Below are 15,978 nucleotides of genomic sequence, written 5' to 3' on the forward strand. Positions count from 1 at the left end.
AGATTATTATTCAAAAAATGTTTCTGTGCATATATACATGATGATGATGACAGAGTGCTTACTATGATTTTTTCCTAAAAAAATGGATCATAATATATATTTATACCTTCTAAACGAACCACATTCAATTTAAGCAATCACACAATATTCACCATTTAAACTGTCACAACCACGATATTATTGGAAAGTTGGTTTTATATTAATTTTCACTATTATAAATAGTGCTGGGAAGAAATACTTACATAAAATGACTGGAACATACTAACACCAATAAAAGGAAATATTCCGGAAGAATTCTGAAAAAATAGTCATGGAAGATTACAGCATGCCTTGCCTCTCCAGAATGACCATTACACAGAAAGTCAGTACCTAGGAAATATTCATTTTTGATATTCTTTTTGACTAAATTATCTTGAAAATTATGATAACCAATTATCAAGTTGCCAGGCTAACTACATCTTCCAGGCATATGGACTCACAGTCACATTGTTTCTTGGGCCATATCTACTGGAAACAATCCATATCATCTGACCGGGTGATGTAAACTAATCCAGCTGTTATTAGACTTTATTTTAGGGGATTGTGAAATCCATTGTCTTTCTTTCTCTTGGAATCTCACCAAAAGTATTTTTTATTGATAGGGCATTGCTGCATATTTATTTTGATGATATATGTTCTGTTCCATTAAAATTAATTAGCATTTATTAGGTTACTGCCCTTCATGTATTTTAAATAGTGTTTTTCACTATCATAGCTTGAATAAAATACTCAACTAGCTGTTGTTAATGAAACATCCTTTTCATCGACAGTAGGATTTTCTCTTAGACTTAAGGAATACTTAAACTTCTTATACTAATTTACCTTTAATCTACAGCCATCTCCACTAGGGACACTGGTATTTACCTAAAGGAAAAACAGCAAAAAACTGGCAATTGTTAAATAGCCAGAGGCTTAGAGCAGACCAGTTCACAATATCACTCTAATATTCTTGTGTGAACCAATTGCCAGAAATCCTTTTTATCATCTGGAGAAACCATTTCAAGCAAAGCAGGTTGGAAGAGTGGAAGCAATTATTTTGATAAGTAGATCTTTAAAATTCACAATTTTAAAGTAGTTGATTTAGCTACTGTTTACCTCATTTTTTGCAGTTTGCCTAATACATTTCTGTTTCGACTTTTCACATTACTTCTCTTCTCCTTAATAAAGCAAGGGAAGACACAGTTTGAAAATAGAATAATTCTGCTCTTTTCTCAAAACTTTTTTATTTTTATTGAACAGACAGAAATCACCAATTAATCAAGGAAGTGGGAATGAAGAGTACCACTGTTCATCCACTAATTCTTTCAAGTGGTGTTTACTGAGAAACCCCTTTTCTAGACAAAAAAATTAGACAAATACTTTTGTCCCTCTAGAGTTTACATTTAGTGTGGAAACAAGGTAAGAACAGTTAACAGAACAGGTCATTCTGGAGCGTATATCTTAGTACAGAAACTATACACACAGGAGGCCTGGGAAAGATGAGCCCAGACTGGTCCAGGGAGCCCCAGTCCAGCGAGGCTCTGACCTCCCCAGCAGACCTTGGTCACCTGGGGCTCTGGGCGGGCCTGGCGTGTTCTGACCCGGCCCTCAGGTGGGTGCCCTGCTGTCTGTGTCAAGTGGACTGGACGATGAGGCTGGAGCTCATGCTAAGCTAACGATGAGGCTTAGCAGTCCTAAGCAGAGGACTTAGGCTCCCACTGGAGTCCAGATGACAGGGCAGGAAGGCAGTTTGGCCAGGGATGTGTCAGGGGCGGGGGTGGGGAGTGTTTGGATGCTGGATCGACCTTGGAAGCAGAGGCAAAGTGTCATCTAACGGATCAGCTGCGGGACTCAGGAGAAGGGAGACAGATGATGGTGGCGCCAGGGCTGAAGGTTGCTTTGCTCTCTTCTGGAGTGGAGGCCTGTATTCAAGAAAGGGTGCTGGAGAAGAGAAGGTGTTTGATCTTGTCCTGCTTCATTTGAGATGTCAGTTCAAATCCAGTGGAATCTGTGCAACTGGACTGCGAACCTGGAGCGAGGAAGAGGATGCCGCGAGGCTAAAAGAGCTCAGCAACGGGACAGAGGAGAGGAGTGCGCTCACCAGAGCATGCTGGCGAGCGGTCAACAGGGCGAGGGCTCAGGGAGACCAAGAGGAGGCCGTGAGTGGCAGGTGGACAGCCAGGGGTGTCACGGTATCCTGTGGGGGGAAGGGGAGGGACTGCGTTTGTCCGTGGAGTTGGAAGGTCCTGAGAAGCGGTGGCCAGCATAGGGGCACGGCAGCATGCTGGAGTCCTCTGTGAGAGCAGTTTCAGCAGAGACAGGGTGAACGCCCCAGGTGAGAGGAGGAAGGCAGAGGGTGATGACAGCAAGTTCCTGCATCGCTGGGTCTCTAACAGCTGCTGCTGTATCAGGTGCGACTGGAGAAGCCGCAGTGTATCTTCTCCAGGCGGCAATTTTACTTGAAGATCTGAAAAATCCGATAAAGCCAAACATGTTAATAGTCCATGATCTTGATATAAAACCCAGAGGTTCAAATAACTCCTGTTGGTGGCATTGCATCGAGCTCCATTTCCAGACTCCCGGAGATGGAATCCAGGCTCCCCCGGGAAAGTTTGAGAGGCACGTACAGGAGCGCTCCTGACCAGTGAGCAAGCTTTAGGAATGCACGCCCTGGCCCGTGGGCATAACTTAAGGCAGGTGCCCCACGGCCAGTGGGTGAAATTTTAGGAACATATTCCATGGCCGGTGGGTGTCAGATTAGAAGGGGCCCAGTGGGCACTCCTCTGTATTGTAGAGACCTCTATGTGGTGGCTGTTACCAGCACTGCTCCTCGTCCGGCTGATGAAACACAGAGTTTCTCAGGCCAGCAGTTAGGTACTTGAGGACATCTTCTTGAAGTGATATTGACACCTTCATGAAATTGTATTGAACCTGTCACTAAATGGAAAGTGTCTGATTTTTAATAATCTCTCTCTCTCTCTCTCTCTCTCTCTCTCTCTCTTCCTCCCCACCTCTCTCCCTGCCAGCTCCTAGAGGTAATACTGAAAGCACTTCTAATCGGCAGGTGAGTATATCTATTCTAACCTTAATAATTTGCTGTTTAATTACAGATAATGAGAATTCAGGATTATGTCAATTTAGAACGCACAGCACTTTCCAGGAAAAGAAATCATCCAGAGAGGCAGGTTCTATTGCATCTGCCATCGTGGTGCCTAAAGTAGCCTGGCCAGAGTCTATCTGAAATCATCACCTCACTGATTTTTCAGCATGCTAAAACTTTTGCTTTCATTTTTTTCTGTACTGTTAGAAATTTCAACTATTTTATAACTTTAAGAAAACTTCCTGAGCTCTTTTTTTTTTTGGATACGATTGTTTGTTTTTAGAAATTTTGGGTGGCTTGCAAATGATTTTGCACAATTTGTTAAGGACGTTGCTGGAACAGGAGATACCCTGGGTTGACATTTAAATATTCCCTTTTCATCTAGGTATCCTAATAAGACAAACATTAGGTTCCAAAGGGGAGTTTTCAGTTTCCTCCTGTGTGTTTATAAACGTATATTTGTGCTTCTAAACTGGTATTTCTGTGTACATAATTAAAGGGCACAGCTGTGGTAGCTCTTCCCTCATCCTACGCCATAAGTCGGGATCTTTGCCAGAAGATAAACATGAAGGGGTTCATTTCCCCTCCCATAAAGCCAGGACAGAACCCTCCCTCGTACTCAGTTCGTCATTTGCCTCATCTTCCCTCTGACGTTAGGTGGACGCCTCCTTCGGCAGGTCTCCGTTTCTGTTGTGGGTCGCAAGTGGAGACCACCAACACGCACCTTGGATGTAGTTTAAACCATTTCATTAGGAGAGATGTGTGATAGGTTGTTCTTTGTTTAGCAAATGTTTATGGTTTTCACTTTAAATCCCACCCCAAATCACATGCACTTTAAAACAAGCTGGCCTGAAAACAGCTACCCTAGCTGAGCTCCAAAGACTTTCAAAAGGTTGTTTTAATTAGATAATGGCAATTATTAGCAAATGTGTATTACACTCAATCTTGAACTCAATTCAAAATGCAAGGCTCCAGTTTTCAGCTTTTTCCCAAAAAAAGAAAGAAACTAGTTTCTTCATTTTTTTTTAAAACAGTGCCTGAATGGCTAGGCTGGCTTCCATGCCATTATGTGAATGGTTTTACTGTAAAATATGATCCTGGCATTAAATCCTAATGTGCAAGCCAGCTGTGCAGGCACATGGCATGGTAACAGAAGACCATAAGTATTTATTTAAAGAATAGAATAGTCCCAATCACCAAAATCTTTCACTATATGAATAACTGATGTTAAACTAAAGGATGCTAGAAGGATGCATGAAGGAAAAACATGATTCCGGTTCACATTTGATCAGAAAGTGAGCTGCCCTTCTCGGGTCTTCTCCGCTGCTTGCCCACTTCCATCACAGTTCAGGAGTAAGCAGCGCTGCGCCACCACCCTGTTGTTGTCTCAGGCTGCGGTGTTAGCCCCATCTTCTCCTTCAACAGTTTGGACCAGCTGTAGTAACTAAGAAAATATTTTGAGGAATTATCTCTATCCATTTTAATTAAAACAGAAGTTCTCAGTAGATTAATGTAGTAGATATATACTTCTCTATTTTTCTTACCACCAAGTTATACCTTTCTCAGGAGGAAAAACCTCCTGATTAAAATTTAATTATTTTAATAATAAAACAGGCATGGACCAACTTATATTTGTGGGATTTGGTGTTCTTAGAAAAGTAAATCTATTGGATGGTATTAGGCTTTTGCTTTTCATTCTAAATTATTTTCAATTGAAAGTCAGCGTGCTGTATTCTAATAGCAATAATATAGTAATTGACCTTTTAAAGTCGTGTTTCTTCTTAGAGAGAGAAAGTAATGAATGGGAAGAATGAAAAGAAAATTTTATCAAATCTTCCATGCCTTTATCAAATTTTAGAAGTGTCAGTTAGATTTTAAAAATCATTGTGTATTTAAAAAATCATTCTGTATAATAAATCTAAGTTGACAGGAGATTCCATAGAACAGTTAAAGTACCTGATCAGCCTAAAACTTTTGCAGTAAATGCTCATTTTCTCAACTGATTTTGTTGTCTGATATTTCTGATGATTTAGAGGAAAAAGAATATTATGTTACTAGTGTCCAGAATCATTAATCCTGACAACTAAAATAATCAATTCAGCCCTCTTTCTTGTCATATCTATCTTAAAATATAGCCTTTTCCTTTATTGCTACCTGTGTAGTTTTATTTGATTCCTAGAAGGCAAGCCTTAGTCTTCACAGACGCGTGATGCAAACTTAATCTGGATTTTTTTCTCTTTGCAGCCAAGGAAGCAAGGGTGACTGCGTACCCGCACGAGGCAGCCCCTAGGCATGCGGGAGGCTCCCTCACCAAAAAACCATTAAAACAAAAACAAAACAAAAAAACCACACATAGTATTTGCACTTTGTACTTTAAATGTAAATTCACTTTGTAGAAATGCGATATTTAAACAGACTGTTTTAATCTGTGAAAATGGAATGGCTGGTTTCAAAAAGATTAATCACATACAATGTATGTGCCTTTTTTTGACCTTTGAAATCTGTGCTTGGTGGAGATGCATTTAAATTTAATGTCTTTGTCCTACTAATTTTAACATAGTGGAGACCTTAGCGTAAGGTACTTTGTTCCCAATAATCTCCCCTGTAGCCACGCCAACACTTTGCTTTCTTTGAGATCTACTGTACTTGCAGCATCGTTGAGTCGTGTTGGAAACTCTAAGTTTCCACGGCAAGTTTGTAATTTACTGCTGACTCCATTCTGCAGTTAATAAGTGAATGGGTTTATTTCTTGGGATTTTTTGGTAGTTTGTTTGTTTTGCTTTCTGGAGGTCCCGCCCGCCCGCACAAGGAGTTCGCAACCACTAAAGAAATCCATTAACTGCGGGTATGCTCTGGTAGAAAATGTGTTTTTCTAAACAGGCTTGGTGTGCCTGCCTTTCCATCTCAGGCTGTTGTCTGAATTTTGCCTCTGGCTCAGATTCACCCTGCAGCCCCTAGGAGAGAACTGTCTCTGCCATCTGGAGGCAGCCTTCAGGGGCCCCTCATGCAAAGGAAATAAATGTAACTCTGTGCAGCCAACTGCTAAGCAGCCCATCTGTCCTGCTTTCCCTGCAGACCTGGGCCTTACCCAGCCCGCCTGGGCCCCTGAAAGGCACGATCACCACCTGGGCAGATGATGCGTGGCCCTCGCAGCGGGCGCGGCGGGGGGCTGTGGAGCGGGGTGGGGGTGGGGTGCAGTTCACGAGGCGCTCCTGCCAGCCCCCTGCCCCCTCCCTTCTTTTCTGAACACCTCGAGGGCATAAGACCTTGTGGGTAGGCGGTCCATCTGAGTGGTGCTTCTGAGGGGAGGGGCCCATGAGCCGCCCACTCCCACCCTGGGAGATGGGGAAGAGCCGGCACTGAGGCTGGGGTCACCCCGGCTCAGGCTCACCAGGGGGACATCCTCACGTCCCCTGCCCCCCGCCCTCCGGCGCGCCAGGTGAAGTTGTGTACGCAGGAAGATGCTCTGCCAGGCTCACCACCTGTTGACACTGCGGACGTCAAAGCGGAATATTCAGAGCTACACAGAAAGCTCAAGTGCATGTCCTCCTTGTTTGAGAAATGGCTATGATCCCAAGTTTATTTGATAATCATATTTCTAAACTCTGAATTTAATCATTTTTCTTAGATTAAAATACAATATGCTATCAAAACTGTACTTGGTCTTTTCTTTCCAGATAGATGCAGAGTTTTATAATTGCTTAATTTTAAGGGTTTCTACCATCAGGAAGGCTGAGGCGAGGCTCTGCCGTGTGCGGGCTGTATGAATTTGGCCCATTTTCTTGACTTTTCTGTGCTTCACTTTTCTCCTCTGTGAAGTAGGGGGACCATAGTCTGTATCTCCTGGAGACACTTACAGGAGTGAGCAAATAGGACGTGCTACAGCAGGGTTTGCAAGTCCCATTACGTGGAAGAACCTTCACTCACTACTGAATGCTTTGCACGCTGTCAGTTGCCAGGGGGGATTCAGAGGCCAGAAAGACCCTTGTTCTGATGAAAGCTAACGCACTACAGCCTGAGCACACCTCGCCCCTCCCTGTCCAGTCCCTACGCTCCGCAGCCAGCGTCCCGACCTTCAGCCACTCGTGGTCCCCCTGGATGGATTACAGAAGCCCCTTGACCGGCCACGCCTCCTCCAGGATTCTCCTCCCCGCCCCGCAACCCCCTCTCCCAAGCCAGGTTCTTCCTACTCAGAAAAGAGGGAGCTCTGCAAGACTCAAATCTCGTCCTGTCAATTGTGCAGCAGGAGCAAGCCTGGAAAGAGGTTCCGAGAACGACAGCTGGCAGGAAGCACTCCTAGAGGAGGTGGTGCCTGAGCGGGGTCCTGGCACAGGTGGGGCATTCCCAGGAAGCCAAGGTGCTGGGGCAGCTTGCAGGGAGGCAGGCGGGGGGCTCCGTGGGGGCAGTGGGGACCACCTGGCCTGGCCGGGAGCAGATCGTTCTTACTGGAAAGCATGAAGGTTGCAAACCTAAAGCAGAGCTGCTTCCCTCACCTCTCTGGGGTGGCTGACGCCTCCTTCTCCAAGCCTTCCCTGCCCCCTTCTCATATTTAAGAGGCTCTCCCGCATCTTTGCCAAAAATCTCCAAGTCAGACTTTTTATCTCACAAATCATGCCCGTGAGTGTCACTCCTAGACCTTTTTTAAGCTACCAAAATGAAAGGTGTCAGTCTTTCGGAAGCAATGTGCAGAAGTGACCGCTAAATAATTATAACCCCCCAAGGGGACGGCAGAGGCCCATGAGGGATGAAGCTACCCTGGAAGGAAAGGAAGAAGGGAGACTCCGCTGAATGCGGGTCTGTGATCACCCTGGGAGGGTTGTATGACACTTTTCTCCCCCATGCTACACATTGTTACAAAGATCAAGATTTGAAAACCATTTTTGGGCCATTGGATATTTAGTCTTTTTTGGCTTTTCCTCATTCTAAAAAGTCGTCAGCCATCCCGTCCTGTCATCATGCTTCCTACAAGCTCCCAAAGCTCAGTGGCTTAAAATCATCGCCGTCCTCCTTCCAGCCTCTCGGTGCTGGCCGGGTTTGAGCCCCTGGCCTGGGCGCGGCTGGATGTGGCCGTGCCTTTCTCGGGGACAGGCCTGTCCCACCCCTACGACGTGGGTTGCCGGGGCAGGTAAGCAGCGGGCTCAGGTCCCAGCTCCACCTGTGCGCTCGCAGCTGCCGGGCAGAGCACCTCACAGGGCCAGGCCAGGCCAGGGGGCAGGAGGGCCTCGTCGCCGCGTGAGCGTGGGCAGGGACTGGGCCTGCCCACCGCGCCACCGCCCCGCACAGGCGCTCATCCCTGGAGCTCCATGTTGAGTGGTGCGGCTGGCGGGGGGTGGGCACGCGCACCCACGGAGAGCACATCGACGCGTGGGTGCACTGGCGCGGGGAAGGTGGGCTTAGTACCTCCTCCCCTTTGGAGTGACCACGGCAGCCCTGTCCTGGCAGAAGTGCAGTAACAGTCTCCACGTGGGTGGGGGGAGGGGAGGGAGGTGGGAAGGAAGGGGGGAGGAGGAAGAGGAGGGGCGGGGAGGAGGAGGAGGAGGAGGGTAGCCCGAGTCCCTCAGGCTGTTGCTACTCCAAAGTGCCCTGGGAGCCCCTTGCTCCCCAGCACGCTCCTCCCCGGAGCCTCTGAAGGCTGAGCCCCCCCACTATGCCCCCCCTCTCGGGTGGCCACTGCCCGTCCCTCCCCTCCGGCCTGGGTGCCTTGGGGGGCCGTGGCGCCTGCAGCTTGGGCCTCCCGCCCACCCACACGGGCCATCGGGTAGCCACCCCCCAGTGGATGCCCATAGCCTGGGGCCGTCTGGCTGGAGGTGGGGAGAGCCGCCCGCAGCTGCCACCACCAGCAGGGCCCTGTGCTGGGTCTTGTTCGCGGGCACGCGCCGCCCCTTTCCCTCCCCGGCCCAGGGGTACTGGCCTGAGCCCTCCTATGGGGTCGTACCCTCAGGGTAGCCCCTGTGCCCTCAGGGCGGAGGTGAGGCCGGGGATGGGTCAGGCTGGAGCCGCTGTCCACACACCCATATTGAGCCCGAGCCCGGGGCAGCACAGAGGCCTTGGGAGTCCCAAGGGCAGGGGTCCCGAGAGCAGGGGTCCCCCATGGCAGGGGTCCCCCATGGCAGGGGTCCCCCAGGGCAGGGGTTCCCCAGGGCAGGGGTCCTCCAGGGCAGGGTCCCGCCTCACAGCATCCAGGGGATTCCCCTGGCTTTGCGCCCCCCTGGGAGACCCCTGTCAAGCCCCCTGGGCCGCCAACCCCGCCTCGGCTCCTGTCACCCGCATCCTAGCCAGCCCAGCTCGGGTTCTGCTGGATGGAGAGGGGCCAGCGGTCGCGGGGACTCATTCCCTCTTGGTGTTTCATGAGGCAGAAATGCCTTCTTCCCTGTCCTTCTGTCTGGCTGACTGGGTGCTTAAGGAGCGTTGCGCTAGCACCTCAGTTCATGGGGGCTTCATAGCAAAAGGCTCTATACATCTTGTTATACTTATTTTTTAACTGTGCAACAAATATTGTTTCCTCAGGTTAAATTTTAAATTATGCTTAGTAAATAGAGAGCTTTTTGTCGTTGCAAATAATGGAATTTGCACATTCCACCAGCCTGCTTTTACATCATCTTTTCAGTTTATTGTGCCTGCTGCATCTAAGAAAATGGTCTAACAAGGAATTTTTTTTAACTGAGCCTTGTTATAATAAAAGGGCTATATTTATAAAAGTAAGATAAAATAAACTATTTAAACATGTTTTGAGTTGGGGTTAGGATGTATCTTTAGTGATTTAACCTTTAAAAACTGTGGGAAGGCTGGAAGATGGCGGCTTAGTAAGACGCGCGGATCTTAGTTTCTTCTCCAGGACACCTACTAGGGGAGTAGAAACGATACAGAAAGCGCCCAAAGCCACAACAGAGATAAAAAAGACAGCGTACCCCATCCTGGAACGGCTGGCTGGCTGAGAGAAGCAGCTCGGGTGAGATCGCCGAAGCGCGCGGGCCTTACCGGGTGGGGTGGCAAGCGGCCGGAGTTACTCCCTTCCCCCTTCCCGGGCCGGCTGGGAGAATTGGAGAGGTGGTCCCCTGAAACCAAGGCGACTGGCGCCCACACCACGCGCAGGCCCCGGACCAACTGAGAGAATTGGATCGGAAACCCCCAGGCCGCGGAGAACGGTGACCCCGTGACTCCCGGGGAACGTGCACTCTCTCGGGCGGGCCGCTGCCGCTGGCGCCCTCCCGCCACGCTTGTTGCCCAGGGCCGACTAGGAAATTCGGACGGGCTCTTTCCCTGGCTGCGGCGACCAGCAACCCTCCCTGCGTTCGGACACCCTCCCTGCGTTCGGACCCCGGGCCGGCTCAAGCCGCTTCGGCTAGCGAACCCCCAGGACGGCGAGAGTTTTCCAAAGTTTAAGGTCCCACAGCACCTTTTACTGGTGGGACCCGCAGACAAACGTGTGCCACGAGCGCCACCTACTGGGCAGGATAAGAAAAACAGAACCCAGAGATTTCACAGAAAAATATTACAACCTTGCTGGGTCCAACACCAAGAGAAATCTGAATAAATGCCCAGACGCCAGCAGCAGAAGATAACTGTCCACGCTCAAAAGATTGAGAATATGGCTCAGTCAAAGGAACAAACCAATAGCTCAAATGAGACACAAGAGCTGAGACAACTAATGCTGAATATACGAACAGAAATGGAAAACCTCTTCAAAAATGAAATCGATAAATTGAGGGAGGACATGAGGAGGACATGGGCTGAACATAAAGAAGAAATAGAAAAACTGAAAAAACAAATCGCAGAACTTATGGAAGTGAAGGATAAAGTAGCAAACATAGAAAAAATAATGGATAGCTACAATGATAGATTTAAAGAGACAGAAGATAGAATTAGTGATTTGGAGGATGGAACATCTGAATTCCAAAAAGAAACAGAAACTATAGGGAAAAGAATGGAAAAATTTGAACAGGGTATCAGGGAACTCAAGGACAATATGAACCACACAAATATACGTGTTGTGGGTGTCCCAGAAGGAGAAGAGAAGGGAAAAGGAGGAGAAAAACTAATGGAAGAAATTATCACTGAAAATTTCCCAACTCTTATGAAAGACCTAAAATTACAGATCCAAGAAGTGCAGCGCACCCCAAAGAGATTAGACCCAAATAGGCGTTCTCCAAGACACTTACTAGTTAGAATGTCAGAGGTCAAAGAGAAAGAGAAGATCTTGAAAGCAGCAAGAGAAAAACAATCCATTACATACAAGGGAAACCCAATAAGACTTTGTGTAGATTTCTCAGCAGAAACCATGGAAGCTAGAAGACAGTGGGATGATATATTTAAAATACTAAAAGAGAAAAACTGCCAACCAAGACTCCTATATCCAGCAAAATTATCCTTCAAAAATGAGGGAGAAATTAAAACATTCTCAGACAAAAAGTCACTGAAAGAATTTGTGACCAAGAGACCAGCTCTGCAAGAAATACTAAAGGGAGCACTAGAGTCAGATACAAAAAGACAGAAGAGAGAGATATGGAAAAGAGTGTAGAAAGAAGGAAAATCAGATATGATATATATAATACAAAAGGCAAAATGTTAGAGGAAAATATTATCCAAACAGTAATAACACTAAATGTCAATGGACTGAATTCCCCAATCTAAAGACATAGATTGGCAGAATGGATTAAAAAACAGGATCCTTCTATATGCTGTCTACAGGAAACACATCTTAGACCCAAAGATAAACATAGGTTGAAAGTGAAAGGTTGGGAAAAGATATTTCATGCAAATAACAACCAGAAAAGAGCAGGAGTGGCTATACTAATATCCAACAAATTAGACTTCAAATGTAAAACAGTTAAAAGAGACAAAGAAGGACACTATATACTAATAAAAGGAACAATTAAACAAGAAGACATAACAATCATAAATATTTATGCACTGAATCAGAATGCCCCAAAATATGTGAGGAATATACTGCAAACACTGAAAAGGGAAATAGACTCATATACCATAATAGTTGGAGACTTCAACTCACCACTCTCATCAAGGGACAGAACATCTAGACAGAGGATCAACAAAGAAATAGAGAATCTGAATATTACTATAAATGAACTAGACTTAATAGACATTTATAGGACATTACATCCCACAACAGCAGGATACACCTTTTTCTCAAGTGCTCATGGATCATTCTCAAAGATAGACCATATGCTGGGTCACAAAGCAAGTCTCAACAAATTTAAAAAGATTGAAATCTTACACAACACTTTCTCGGACCATAAAGGAATGATGTTGGAAATCAATAATAGGCAGAGTGCCAGAAAATTCACAAATACGTGGAGGCTCAACAACACACTCCTAAACAACGACTGGGTCAAAGAAGAAATTGCAAGAGAAATTAGCAAATACCTCGAGGCGAATGAAAATGAAAACACAACATATCAAAACTTATGGGACGCAGCAAAGGCAGTGCTAAGAGGGAAATTTATTGCTCTAAATGCCTATATCAGAAAAGAAGAAAAGGCAAAAATTCAGGAATTAACTATCCATTTGGAAGAACTGGAGAAAGAACAGCAAGCTAACCCCAAAGCAAGCAAAAGGAAAGAAATAACAAAGATTAGAGCACAAATAAATGAAATTGAAAACATGAAAACAATAGAGAAAATCAATAAGGCCAGAAGTTGGTTCTATGAGAAAATCAATAAGATTGATGGGCCCTTAGCAAGATTGACAAAAAGAAGAAGAGAGAGGATGCAAATAAATAAGATCAGAAATGGAAGAGGAGACATAACTACTGACCTCACAGAAATAAAGGAGGTAATAACAGGATACTATGAACAACTTTACGCTAATAAATACAACAATTTAGAGGAAATGGACGGGTTCCTGGAAAGACATGAACAACCAACTTTGACTCAAGAAGACATAGATGACCTCAACAAACCAATCACAAGTAAAGAAATTGAATTAGTCATTCAAAAGCTTCCTAAAAAGAAAAGTCCAGGACCAGATGGCTTCACATGTGAATTCTACCAAACGTTCCAGAAAGAATTAGTACCAATTCTCTTCAAACTCTTCAAAAAAATCGAAGTGGAGGGAAAACTACCTAATTCATTCTATGAAGCCAACATCACCCTCATACCAAAACCAGGCAAAGATATTACAAAAAAAGAAAACTACAGACCAATCTCTCTAATGAATATAGATGCAAAAATCCTCAATAAAATTCTAGCAAATCGTATCCAACAACACATTAAAAGAATTATACATCATGACCAAGTAGGATTCATCCCAGGTATGCAAGGATGGTTCAACATAAGAAAATCAATTAACGTAATACACCATATCAACAAATCAAAGCAGAAAAATCACATGATCATCTCAATTGATGCAGAGAAGGCATTCGACAAGATTCAACATCCTTTCCTGTTGAAAACACTTCAAAAGATAGGAATACAAGGGAACTTCCTTAAAATGATAGAGGGAATATATGAAAAACCCACAGCTAATATCATCCTCAATGGGGAAAAATTGAAAACTTTCCCCCTAAGATCAGGAACAAGACAAGGATGTCCACTATCACCACTATTATTCAACATTGTGTTGGAGGTTCTAGCCAGAGCAATTAGACAAGAAAAAGAAATACAAGGCATCAAAATTGGAAAGGAAGAAGTAAAACTATCACTGTTTGCGGACGATATGATACTATACGTCGAAAACCCGGAAAAATCCACAACAAAACTACTAGAGCTAATAAATGAGTACAGCAAAGTAGCAGGTTACAAGATCAACATTCAAAAATCTGTAGCATTTCTATACACTAGTAATGAACAAGCTGAGGGGGAAATCAAGAAACGAATCCCATTTACAATTGCAACTAAAAGAATAAAATACCTAGGAATAAATTTAACTAAAGAGACAAAAAACCTATATAAAGAAAACTACAAAAAACTGCTAAAAGAAATCACAGAAGACCTAAATAGATGGAAGGGCATACCGTGTTCATGGATTGGAAGACTAAATATAGTTAAGATGTCAATCCTACCTAAATTGATTTACAGATTCAATGCAATACCAATCAAAATCCCAACAACTTATTTTTCAGAAATAGAAAAACCAATCAGCAAATTTATCTGGAAGGGCAGGGTGCCCCGAATTTTTAAAAACATCTTGAGGAAAAAAAACGAAGCTGGAGGTCTCGCGCTGCCTGACTTTAAGGCATATTATGAAGCCACAGTGGTCAAAACAGCATGGTATTGGCATAAAGATAGATATATCGACCAATGGAATCGAATAGAGTGCTCAGATATAGACCCTCTCATCTATGGACATTTGATCTTTGATAAGGCAGTCAAGCCAACTCACCTTGGACAGAGCAGTCTCTTCAATAAATGGTGCCTAGAGAACTGGATATCCATATGCAAAAGAATGAAAGAAGACCCATCTCTCACACCCTATACAAAAGTTAACTCAAAATGGATCAAAGATCTAAACATTAGGTCTAAGACCATAAAACAGTTAGAGGAAAATGTTGGGAGATATCTTATGGATCTTACAACTGGAGGCGGTTTTATGGACCTTAAACCTAAAGCAAGAGCACTGAAGAAGGAAATAAATAAATGGGAACTCCTCAAAATTAAACACTTTTGTGCATCAAAGAACTTCATCAAGAAAGTAGAAAGACAGCCTTCACAATGGGAGACAATATTTGGAAATGATATATCAGATAAAGGTCTAGTATCCAGAATTTATAAAGAGATTGTTCATCTCAACAACAAAAAGACAGCCAACCCAATTACAAAATGGGAAAAAGACTTGAACAGACACCTCTCAGAAGAGGAAATACGGATGGCCAAGAGGCACATGAAGAGATGCTCAATGTCCCTGGCCATTAGAGAAATGCAAATCAAAACCACAATGAGATATCATCTCACACCCACCAGAATGGCCATTATCAACAAAACAGAAAATGACAAGTGCTGGAGAGGATGCGGAGAAAGAGGCACACTTATCCACTGTTGGTGGGAATGTCAAAGGGTGCAACCACTGTGGAAGGCAGTTTGGTGGTTCCTCAAAAAGCTGAATATAGAATTGCCATACGACCCAGCAATACCATTGCTAGGTATCTACTCAAAGGACTTAAGGGCAAAGACACAAACGGACATTTGCACACCAATGTTTATAGCAGCATTATTTACAATTGCAAAGAGATGGAAACAGCCAAAATCTCCATCAACAGAAGAGTGGCTAAACAAACTGTGGTATATACATACGATGGAATATTATGCAGCTTTAAGACAAGATAAACTTATGAACCATGTAATAACATGGATGGACCTAGAGAATATTATGCTGAGTGAATCCAGCCAAAAACTAAAGGACAAATACTGTATGGTCCCACTGATGTGAACGGACATTCGAGAATAAACTTGAAATATGTCATTGGTAACAGAGTTCAGCAGGAGTTAGAAACAGGGTAAGACAATGGGTAATTGAAGCTGAAGGGATACAGACTGTGCAACAGGACTAGATACAAAAACTCAAAAATGGACAGCACAATAATACCTAATTGTAAAGTAATCATGTTAAAACACTGAATGAAGCTGCATCTGAGCTATAGGTTTTTGTTTTGTTTTGTGTTGTTTTGTTTTGATTTTACTATTATTACTTTTATTTTTTTCTCTATATTAACATTCTATATCTTTTTCGGTTATGTTGCTAGTTCTTCTAAACCAATGCAAATGTACTAAGAAATGATGATCATGCATCTATGTGATGATGTTAAGAATTAATGATTGCATGTGTAGAATGGTATGATCTCTAAATGTTGGGTTAATTTCTTTTTTTCCGTTAATTAAAAAAAAAAAAAAGAGAAGGGATAATTGGAG

The 15,978-nt window shown here is 44.2% G+C and overlaps 1 protein-coding gene across 3 annotated transcripts in view; it reads left to right on the top strand.

Annotated features, from left to right (window-relative positions):
* Positions 1–6,788, top strand: part of SMOC2 (SPARC related modular calcium binding 2) — a 198,333-nt gene extending 191,545 nt beyond the window's left edge. For 2 of the 3 annotated variants that reach the window (XM_077120876.1, XM_077120877.1), the window contains exons 12-13: positions 3,045–3,082; positions 5,363–6,788. In XM_077120876.1, the coding sequence (XP_076976991.1) occupies positions 3,045–3,082; positions 5,363–5,380 (56 nt within the window). In that variant the 3' untranslated portion in view covers positions 5,381–6,788. The remainder of the gene's footprint in view (positions 1–3,044; positions 3,083–5,362) is intronic. The other variant, XM_077120878.1, reaches the window with a different exon arrangement.
* The last annotated feature ends 9,190 nt before the right edge of the window (positions 6,789–15,978 follow it).

The sequence above is a fragment of the Tamandua tetradactyla genome, chromosome 11 (genome assembly GCF_023851605.1).
Source record: "Tamandua tetradactyla isolate mTamTet1 chromosome 11, mTamTet1.pri, whole genome shotgun sequence".
Lineage (NCBI taxonomy): Eukaryota > Metazoa > Chordata > Mammalia > Pilosa > Myrmecophagidae > Tamandua > Tamandua tetradactyla.